Source organism: Micrasema longulum, unplaced genomic scaffold (assembly GCF_059751315.1).
Source record: "Micrasema longulum isolate JH-2025_06_02 unplaced genomic scaffold, ASM5975131v1 h1tg001372l, whole genome shotgun sequence".
NCBI classification, from domain to species: domain Eukaryota; kingdom Metazoa; phylum Arthropoda; class Insecta; order Trichoptera; family Brachycentridae; genus Micrasema; species Micrasema longulum.
In genome coordinates, this window is record NW_028278558.1 from 162,362 (window position 1) to 174,375 (window position 12,014).

Sequence of the window (12,014 nt, forward strand, 5' to 3'; positions counted from 1 at the left end):
AAAATAAATAAATTGAAATTGTCAAATAAATAAATAAAAATAGGCGCTAATCCTAGCACCTTATTCTTATTGCGAAAAATGAGGGTCCGCCATGGGTCAGCGCTATGGGAGCTCCTCGCGTGAAGATGATCTGACGGGTAAATAAGTTCTCGTCCCCGAGCCCGGGCCTCGAGTGGTCGAGAGCCCGCGGCTACCGACTGCGAGGGGAGGGCGAGAGTCTCAAATCTCTCCATCCTGGCACTGGCAGCTTGCCGAAACTCGAAACAATATTAGGTACACGGTGGTTTATTATCATTGCCAACATCGAAGTCCAAGAACGGACGCAGCAGCCTCAGACCCGGCTCGGACGCGCGCCCCTGACGCACGCTCGCGCTCGTGGATAATACACGTTTTGTCTTTGCGATGAGATTATAAATGAAATAACATATGTTACCAAATACGCACTCAATGATTGTATATCGGGCTGATATTGACTATATAGTGAGCGCCGTTTCTAATGTTGACTTTGTTTTCTTCGTTTCAGGGTTTGTGATAGTGACGTCGGTGATCCTCCTCCTCCTCGGAATAGTGATCGCCATTTTCTTCTCCACGTGGGTCAGATTATTTATCGATCATGTGAGTAAACCCTCATTTACAATATTAAAACTCCGTCATTTATATAATTTCCTTGACCGTGCATTATTTCTATTTTCATATTTTTATGTACTTGCCGCTATTTTTTTCTCATATTATTTTATTTGATATTAATTCGCTTTTCCGTTTTCTAAATTGTGTTTGAAACTCTGAATAATATTAATTTTAAAAAGTATTCGGCGTTACTTGTTAGACTGTTAATCCTAATATTGTTTTTGCAATACGTTATTATTTCTTCCATTTTTTTTTCCTGTTAGTTATGACGCCTAAAAATGTACAATTAGTTTATGGAATATATTGTGTAAAGTGTAACTTTATTTGGAATGAATAAATAAACAAAAGAATTTGAGACGGGCTGTGCGGACACCGGATCAGGAGGTCCCAACTTGTTTACAATTTTTGGACACGGTTATTTACGGATAAAAGAAAATCGTCCCAAAATCAAAACATTTGGGTAAATTATAAAAACGCCATTCAATTTTATCTAAAAAATGTATAATAATAAACGCAAATCGTACACTTTTATTTTATTCAATGCGTCTAGTTATACACTCTACCGGGTCGCTCGCCCGTAGTTAGTAAGTAGATTTGAAACGAGTTTATTTTGAACTAGTTTGAAAATGTATTTTTAATATTTTTCCTAGTTTTCGTTGTTTTTGTGTTGTCTATTTGCAATTTAGTATAGATTTTCAACGTCTCGGTAGAAGGCCTCAAAAATTTATTATAAGAAAAACGGAATGAGTCAAAATTTGAAATATAGGACTAATGTATTCTGCATGGAATTAAGAATAGTCCAGAAGGAGCGTAGAATCATATTTGAATACATCGGACTGTGTACAAAAAACCCTCCACTTTGCCCCACTTTCGCCGCGCGCATGCGTGAAGTCGCCGCGTAATGTTGCCAAATCGCGAAAAATACAATCATAACAAACGTACGATAATTATATTTTTAAAAAAAAGCAATTTGTTAATTTCTCTAAAATTTAATTGTACACGCGGAAACATTGATTGACACAACAGAGTACATAAGTAAAGAATCATCTAATATGAGTAATTAATACGAAAAATAAAACAAATTTTATTTTACATGAAACGGATATTTTTGTATCATTATGTCAAAATAATGGTGCAAAATAAGAGGTGTTTTAAAGATAATTTCAAATAATGAGCAAAGTAGTGTAAACAATTTGACTACCCTGGCAACACTAACGAAATGTTCAATTTGTTTTCTTCGACAATCTGACAAATGAAAAATAATAAAAATTTTAAGTAATGCATTTGCTACCTACACATACATTTGCTACTTACACGTGAAATGTGATCCCATCCTGTTTCTTTAAGATCCCAGCAGTATTTCTATACTTTAAAAACGACACAACACGGCATAGTTGAATTCTAATCAGAAGTTGCGTACTTAGTGACGTCTACAAAGAAAGTAATAAGTCAAAACGTAAAACTACTCCTTTAAGAGTAGTTTAGTCGCCTTCTGTTTAATGCGCGCGCGCGGTTTCTGGACTATTTTTAATACTGCGGCATATATTAAACAATAAATCTAAACGTAAAACGGAAAGGGGAATAAAGAAGAAAAGTAATTCAAGGTTCAACAAATAATTGCATTTTGTGGGAGCATCGTACAGAAAATTTCCATTATTTTTAAACTTTCTAAAATTTTACAACTCATTCCCATCGATTGGCGGCAGTCGACTGCATTATTTTTCTAAATTACATTAGCACTTTTTTTTTAATTTATTTTTTTAACAAATAAAATATGCACAGAATAAAACCGATGACAGATATCTACAGAAACTACACCAGCGGAGTCCTCTATGTGACGACCGGAAGATGATGAAATATTTTAGGATCCGGGAAGGTTTGGCGCGAATCGAGTTGCGGAAGAGCGGGGTTCGACCCTCGGATCCCTGACGCCGACCACATCACGAGACGGGTCATTTTCTTCGTTCTTGTATTTCGTCTGTCGAATCCTATTATGTTTAAATTGTACATAATTATTAGTAAATACAAGTGGCTCCGCTCCGGCCGTTTACGTGAACACAGATCATTATACTAACTGCCATTTAATAACTCGAAGTGGTATGTATTATTTATCCATTAATGGAAGATGCGTCCGAGTCCCGACTCGATAATAATGCCATCGATCGGTCTAAACGAATAACAATAGCTAGGGCGTACTTGAAACGACAATAGACTGCCTAATTATTATTATTTTTTACCCGAACATCGATCTATCAAACTGAAGCTATGGTTTCGTAAGAGAGCGGTGTCGACATCTTTTCTATCGACGCGCGGCGGTCATATAGCAGGGATGACGTCATTATAACGTCGACTGTACTGACTATGTATGACACGGTACAAATTACTAGAACATATTGTGGCACATTTCCTGATTCTAGGAAAACTTCATTTATCAGGCCAATTTTTAAGTCTGGTGACAAGTCTAATGTCAAAAATTATAGACCTTTATCAATGTTATCTATTGTTCCGAAAATATTTGAATCTATTATGACAAAAAAATAACACCTGTTTTATAAAATGTATTGGCATGGTTTAGCTCGAAGTCTTGTGTTTTTCGTTTTTATGAACAAATTGTAAACCGATATTGTATTGCCCTTGTTTGTGTTCGCTACATAGTTTAATGTTCATTTCGTTCAGTTTTTTGTATTTATATTTCTTCATGTAACTGTTGGAATTGGCTTAGGAATAAATAAAGGAATATTTTCATGGCTCCAGCGATGGTAACGAATCCAACTTACGCGCGATCACCTATTTTTTTTTATTTTTAGAAAAGGCTTTATTTATAAATTAGCTTCGGTGACCATTTTCAACGAGCTGTAAATATCTCACTACTAGGAAATGGAAATCAAGTTGGGTTCGAGCCTCGGACCTCTGATCCGCGAGTCCGCAACACTAGCCGCGGGACAACAACCCGATTCGGAATATATATTTACACATTGCACTTATTCAAATAATTAACTGATTGTTGAGCGAAATAAGTTCTCTCAACGTTGAATGCGTCATGTTTGCATCAGCAAATATTGTATTGACGAAATATTGTAATGTGGTATTTATTTTTGTTCTTTACCACGAGACCTTGTTTTTATTTAACTAAAATGCTAAAATGTAGCATTATTTCCTTCCGGTACAATATCGGATGCTTATTAATCCATAATTATTCACTTCCGGTTCCGAATGCCGAATTGTTGACTCGCTCGTTACTTTTATTAAATTTACTAAAGGTCGATACGATTACAGCGTTCAGCCCGATGCGCGATGAAATTAAAAATATAAACATTTTCAATGTTACGCGGTCAGTCCGGAATCGTTTTGGTTTTTCAATGCGATTTCACGTACGAACTTTACAATTTTTGTATTCATTTGTTCAATTTGGAAAATGTTCCCTCGCGAGTGTCCCGTGCCGAGAGAACCAATTTAGGTACATACTTTTTAAACGTGTCTTAAATCCATATTGAATAATAATGTTATTTTAACATTTATCCTATTAGTAAAGCTAGGTTTTCCTAAAAACGTTCAATTACAGGTTATTGACGAACCTACATTATTTTTTCATACAAATATATGCATTTTCGTACATAAATTATATTACACTTTATGCCGTCTAGATATGTATAGTCGAACTTGTGTAATCGTTTGTAATCGCGACCCAGGTGTTCAAAGAGCCTGGCTACTGCGTGGAGGGCGAGAGTTTTCATTTTACTAAAAAAATCTCTCCCTCCAAGTCTAGATCTATAAAGTATAGGGGCTGTTAGTTGGGAGGCGAGCGCTTTAACATCTTCTGGTTTATCCGGTGGTCCTCCGAGGCTTGGGCTTCTTTTATTATAATTATATTACTAATTTTTATTCCAGTTAAATGGCTTGGTACTTTAACTCTACCATATAAAACAATAACATATAACTTCGAACCGGGTTGTGGTCTCGCTGTAGTGTTGTGGACTCCGAGGTTCAAATCCCACTTTACCACGACTCGATTTCCATTTTTCCAGCACAAGTTATTTCCGACTTGTTGGAAATGGTTTGAAAATTTAAATATTTGAGTAAATAATAAGAACTGAAATATTTCTCGGTCCAAAAAAAAAATTGCGTAATATGTATAAAAGATGAATTATTTTTTGTTTAAAAAATTTGAACTAAAACAAAAATTAATAAAAAATTATCAACTTGCGAGACAAGAAAAAAAAATTGAATGAATTTTCGCATAAATGTGATAAATCTCATATATTATGTCTCAATACCAACCACAGGGCCATGCCTCACCCACAATGCAAAAACAATTAAAAATAATTCATATACAGTATTAGATTTTTTTTTTTAAATTCATTGTTTACAAAAGGTTCGCGTTTACTGTTTTTAGAATTTACATTTACTGCTTTCAATGCCCCTATCGCCATCATAGCCACCCAAGTATTAACCGTTAATTTGTCTGACTACCCCAGGACCGCAATAAGTCGACTGTACGATACCTGTTTCATTCCAGGAACTGGTCCTCCGAAGCAGTTCGCAGACCTTCAAGCTCTGGTCCAAGCCGCCCGTCACCCCCGTCATCAGCGTCTACGTCTACAACGTCACCAACGCTGACGAGTTCCTCAACAACGGCTCCAAGCCCGTCCTGGACGAGCTGGGGCCGTACATCTACAGGTCAGTACAGACTGCATGTATAATATCGCGACGATGGCGCAACACGAATGGCGACCGTGGTCCCGAGTTCAGAACAGCCGAAGAACAAGTCGAAGTCGATATTTCGATATCCAGGTTGATGTTACCTTCTCGGCGTGGCTACCCGAAGGTTTTCTGTTTTCGACGCATTAAGAATAAGCTGGTTTTCAACCATCCACTCACCTTTTTTTCCAGTGCACTGAGTGATGGCTGATTGCAAATTGTCTTTATCGATTGGCTTACAGAAAAAGTTTATTCGGGTATCATCAACATAACAATGAGCCCGTAATCCGCGAGATTTAATTATTTTTTCCCCATCTTTATACGTAACGATGGCTCTAAAACTGATCCTTGTGGTATTCCTGTTGTTACCGAGTGTGCTGGAGATCTTGCATTTTGAAATGCGACCTCATACTCTCGTTCATACAGATATGACTGTAACCATAAGTGCGCATCTTCACAAATACCGTATGACTTCTTAAGTCTCTCGTTACCGTTTCGTTTATTCTCGCCGCATATCTTTTTTACCGTTCTTTCGTCATCCATTCGTTTCACGTGACCGAACCGCCTCGATCGATGAAAGCCTTCGGCCCCACGGGAAATTGGATGCAAAAAATATTTTCTAGCGCGGTAAAAATTACGACAATGTTTCTCGAAAATGTACGAAAAAAAATATTTTTAAAAATAAAAATGGTTTAATTTGACAACGTTAATATGAATCAACCGATGATAAGAGAGCTTTGAAAGATATCCGGTTTACTTACCGTAAACGGACCGATCGGCAGATCTGACAGATAATAAGCGGAAGAGAACCTCGGACGTCACATGCGGAGTAATATATATATATTTTTTTAAATAGTCTATATATCAACAAATAAAAATGCATCACTGAACTTCCTCATTATCGCCATAATTTGGATATAATAATATGAATAACCTTTTTTGTTTATTTTCTCTTTCCAAAGATGCTAATTGCTAGTATCACGTTTACCGCATTCAATGACAAACAATCCGTCTCCGAAGATTCGAATAGTTATTAATCTCAATAGCGAATACGAAGCATTCCAGTACAAATTGATGAATGCATAAATTGTTACACCATGAAGGTAGCTACGGAACCAAGGAACCGTTGTAATGCATGCACATAATACTATAATACATACCTCGGTTCTTATAACGCGTATTATTCATAATTATTTCTATGCGGAGTATTAATTTATGAAATTATTTTGAAAAGCTACAAAGTGCTAAAATACGAGTAATTGTTCATTAACACTCCTGTAGCTCAATCACAAATAACTATCGACGTGCTAATAAGCGACGTGATAACAATTTCTTACCATGGTTGTAAACATAAATAAATAAATCGTATTCGCGATCACAATGGAACATCCGTGAACACCTTATATTAAATGTCAAAATATTTACGTTTCGCTACGTGTAATCCTGCTGCGCAATCACATATTTGAATTTCACCGGTATAAATATGGAAAATTTTCCAAAACTGCTATTTTTATTTATTTATTATTTATTATCAATGAATAGTCATTGCATTCAGCCGGCGGTTGGCAAGCCAAATGTCAAGAAAAACAGTCGACATTGTAATTTAATTTTCACTTTTTTGTAATAAATACTCCTTACAATTTTGTAAATGCAATATATTGTATTATTTTTCATAGAAAACGCCGATTTTTCGCCAATGAACTGTATTTATTTACGAGGAAAACAAAAAACAAACCTACACAAGCGTTGACTTAGGATTACACACGCGTTGACTTACGCCTGCGATAACTTAAGCATGTTCATTATTGTTTATTACGATCGCTCAAACACTTAGCATGTTTTTAAGCACGTCGATAGTTATTTATGATTAAGCTACTGCAGTTCGGGACAAACTTAGTTCATTTTGCGCAGGTACCTCAATTACTAATCAAAACGATGAAGATGATCAGTTTTTCCTTAAAATATACGAAACGTCTAGATGTCTCCTGTACTCGATACAAATACGCGTATTTATAGTTCTTAAAATGTAACATGATAAGAATGACAGTTGTCAGAAAAAGTGACGACATAACTATGTAGTAACGTCAAAGGAGTTATTTATATTGACACACAAAAAATCATTTGTATCTGGCGTGTTAATTTATTTTTTTAATACAATGCTTGAAACATAATATATATATATATAGTTGGATAATTTATAAAGCGCCATTTTTGTGAAAATCACCTCAAGGGCGCTGTACAATTAATAAATATCCCAGTACGTCTTGCAGCTACAGAGCGCATGGACTGTTGGGATTCTAGTTCCTCGTTTTCAATTAAGATCAATCAAAAATTATAATAGATAGGAGCTAGATTACAGGACGTCTTGCAGCTACAGAGCGCATAGAGAGTTAGAAATTTAGCCCCCATTTACACATTTTAAAAATTGACAAATAAATTTAGTGTATTACAAAATAATAATAATATGAATAGTAAAAAGGAGTAAGATTACAACACGCCTTGCTGCTACTAAGCGCATAGACGATTGGAATTCTAGACCCCGTTTACAAAATTAAGGTATTTTAAAGTTGATATGTTAAAGCTAGATAACCAATCATCGTGCAGCTACAAAGCGCATGGATGAGAGGAATTCCAGCAAAGTTAAAACAATATCAATAAATTTATAAAAAAAAGAGTATAGTAGTAAATTGGTCAAGTGTTCATACCAAGAAGTAAGCAATAAAAAACTAAATAAATCAAACACTGTTTCTACTCCATGGTTAACAAAGGGAGATAGATGTCCGAAGAGAAGCTTTTGTAGACTGTAGGTAGATATCGTCGCCATGTGGCCCGCTGGCTAGTAGATAGTTTCTGGAAACGCACGTGTGTAGTACTACTCGTATTATGCCTTTTGTTCCAATGACTTGGTGTCCATTTTGGTCCGTATTATTTCGTTTTATGAGACGCAACATTCCTGTTCAAATTCACTTCTTTACATGAATATTACACAAACGCGTAATAAATCAACATCAATAAATAAAATCAGCTTTAAAACTAAAAGAAAACTAAAATAAACCTAATTATTAACGACGCTCTTACAAGGTTACATCGTTTTGCAAAATCGTTAGAGAAGGACAAATTGATCAATGTAAATTGATCGAATAAAAAAATAATTAATTTGATTTTGTTTCTGAAAAAAGTATAAACGTCTCATTTTTTGAGGATAATTGTGTTAAACACACTATAAAAGGCTTGTTATATCAATTTTCGGAAACAGAGTTTCATGATTGCATGAAATAACTGATAAAATCGATTTGATCAGTGATCAGTAATTTCTCATCTCTAATGAAATAAGTTTGACAGCTGTCTTTCTAATCAAGCTATATTTTAAAGACTATAGTAACCGGGAACTACAAAAGATTAAGTATAAATACCAATCGATATTTAACATTTAAATTACACTAGTGTTTGATAAATGAACTTAGTGATTATTTGAATAAAATTTAATTGAAATATTTCGTCTGAGAGCATAATGATTACGAACTGAATCTGCGAGTGAGTGCGTAAATGAAAATATATTTGCAAACCGAAATAACGCTAAGCCTAATATCACATTTGGAGTTACCCTGACTTCGAGGCGCCTAAGTATAAAGCGTAAACAAAATGATTTTATTCGCCTTTTAGGTTTGATTTCTTAACTAACAGTCAAGTCCGACGGCGAATGCTGCAGTTTCCTGCGACGAGCGTTTCGGGGGTGCGACGCGGGGGTGGACCCGGCTCGCCCGGATGCCTGTGTGTGGATGCCTCGGCAGAGCCTTGAGCCGAGTCGCCTCTCCTCTCAACCCTCCCTCCACGGTGCGCGGTGATGTGTAGCCAGTACACATTGCGTCTAATAACTATAATATCTTTATAAATATAGTCAATATTGGGTTTAGATATTCAGTATTCCTCCATTACACATTTACGTATCGACTGAAATAATTTGTTATTAAATAATAAGTACTTATTAGGCACAAAAAAAAACATTTTATCGGAAATATCGGGATAAATTACAAATATCATCAAAAGTATACTCTTAGTCAGTCACGTAGTCCAGTACTATGTAGCAGTGGCGAATGGTGATTTTATTTACAGGTAAGCTATAAAAAAATCATACCTACATAGAAGGTACATAATACATAATGTAAGCAATAGATACTATAAATTTATATTTTTCTGTGGTTCTGTGTGATACAACAACTCTCATCCATGAAATCAACTTAAGCGACGTAACTTCTTGATATATTATATTATATAGATATATTATCCAATCTTTTCATACAAAACTCATTTAAAAATAAATAAAAAATAGCACTACGAATTCAGTCGATAATAAATATTCAATTGAAATGTCAACTGGTCGAATTTTTCTAGAAATTAATAGTGCTAAAAACGGCCGCGTCGAGCGCCATATATCCTGCAATATGACGCGTGAAAGTAAATGGTCTTATGTCAAAAGTTCCATCTCAAAGAAAAATAGTCCGTAAGAAATAATGTTTATCAAATCAAGAATCTTCTAATAATTTGTGTAATCTGCAAGTTTAAGCAAAACCCGCACTGGGGTTAAGACATTTAAAATACAGTATACTTATTTGTGTGAAAAAATAAGCTGGAAAACTCGGCTAGTTTCTTGGCTCACCGCAGGCGCTGGGCGCGCTTTATTAATATTAATATTTATATTAGGATAAAAATACAAACGGTGGAAATGATTTAAAATAAATAGTAATTATTTATTTGTTTTTCTGTAAATAAAGATACAGTAAAACATTATTATGGTCAGTCAAATATCATGGTAAGCTGCGCATAATCGCTTCTATACACAGTTCGCCCCTGCTATGTAGCTACTCTACCGCTCTCGGGAAGTTGGCGCGGGTGCACGTTTCGCCCGAGTCGTTAGCGATACCCGATAGTTTTTACATATTTTTAGCAGTTAGATTTGAAATATTATCATCTTTGAACTAAATCATGGTTAATTAAAGCCATTTCCTATAAATATTCCATTTTTACCTTTTTAAATCTCTTATTTTTTAATGTGTAGTGACCACACAGCACCGCAACGCGCGACAGTAGGACAGTAAAGCTAGGGTTTCCTAGGACAGCGGTGCCCGCATCTTAACGGCCGTAGTGAACGGCGATGCGGTGGACAGCCGTCGTAACGTCGACTAGAGAGTGGTTTCCTAGGGAAACGGTGTTAAATGGTGTTGATAACACTGTTTTCCTAGGAAACTACACTCTAGTCACCGTTACGACGGCTGTCAACCGCATCACCGTTCACTACGGCCGTTAAAATACGGGCACCGCTGTCCTAGGAAACCCTAGCTTTAGAGAAAGGTTAACCCGCGTGTTCTGAAAGGCTGTCGAAGACGATCTATTCCATTTCATAGTATGAAACTACTACATAATGTTAACCATCTTGAAAGTGTTGATTGTAAAAAGTTTTTTTCGGTTAGAGAGAGAAAAAAGCATCGATTGTAAATATTCATCAAAAATATTTTTTAGGCTTCTTAAATTTCATGTAGGTTGTTTTTTTTCATCTTGCGAGGTAATAGTACGTCTCGGTTAATTATTGTAAAGATGATTTGATCCTGGCACCGCCACTGATCAGTTTTTTAAATATCAAAACCATATTAGTATTTTAATAGTAAAATGGTTAGAAAAGCCAAAACACTAAGTTATTATTGTTTTTATTTTGTTCATTAAAAAAAACAACAGCAATACAAAAAAATATTTACAGAATTAAAAAAATATGTAAAATAAAGTCACAGCAGTTTTCAACATAAATACATTTATAAAAATCCAGTATATATACGTGCAAAAATAAGATGCTTCAAATATTGTAGATATCGGGGTACGTACTCTGATTGGAAGTTAAAATTTATCTTCAATTTTATCTACAAAATAAAATTAAGTTTTCTGTTAAAATTAATCTTTACATTTTTTTCTCGACATGTTCAATTCTCTTAGTTTATACCGTCTCAGTATATATCGACGAAGATAGCCATTCATAATCGCGACCCTGGATTCAGGTACAGGCTGGACCATTTTGATTATGATTAGAATTAATGTTTCAAAGAACTTACTTATTTATCTTTGTTTTAACTTAAAAATCATTTTTTCAAATGACTTCAAAATATAGCGATCAGAAGTCAACAAAGGGCAGAGTCAGCGCGCGGTGGTCTTCAGTCGGCCAGGTTCCGCCCGCCTTCGCGGGGAAGGCGAGTAAGCGAAGTAATTAAAAAACGTGTATTCGCGAATCGAACATCTCATCATCAGCACATCATCAGCACATCATCAGCGCCGCGCGCCGCAGCCCCCGAGAGTTCCGGCATCCGCCGCGTAGCGCGCCGCGTGCGGCGGAGACAATATTCCCATTACTGACAACATACAACGAGTGTCGTGATAATGAATCGATTAGCGACTAACCGGTTCTGCGAGTTCCGCTTCTACATAATATTTATCTAGTGGCAGAGTTACCTGCGGGTACATAAATTGTAAACTGTAAACAGCCCGATATCGCTAACAATGGCGAAGATCGAGGAATATCCATCTCCTCCTCCCGAAAACTCTGCAACCTAGAGTATGCCGATGATGCGGTTATATTTGACGATTCAGTCGGGGGTCTTCAGGCCACTGTAGGTAGCCTAAATAGGTACTCCGCATGCGTGGGTTTA

General features: G+C 35.9%; 1 protein-coding gene across 17 annotated transcripts in view; it reads left to right on the plus strand.

The window, feature by feature from the left end:
* Positions 1 to 12,014, plus strand: part of LOC148275635 (scavenger receptor class B member 1-like) — a 169,881-nt gene that overhangs the window by 125,196 nt on the left and 32,671 nt on the right. For all 17 annotated transcript variants that reach the window (XM_088235422.1, XM_088235418.1, XM_088235419.1 and 14 more), the window contains exons 3-4: positions 524 to 615; positions 5,144 to 5,304. In XM_088235422.1, coding sequence (XP_088091548.1) covers positions 524 to 615; positions 5,144 to 5,304 — 253 coding nt within the window. The remainder of the gene's footprint in view (positions 1 to 523; positions 616 to 5,143; positions 5,305 to 12,014) is intronic.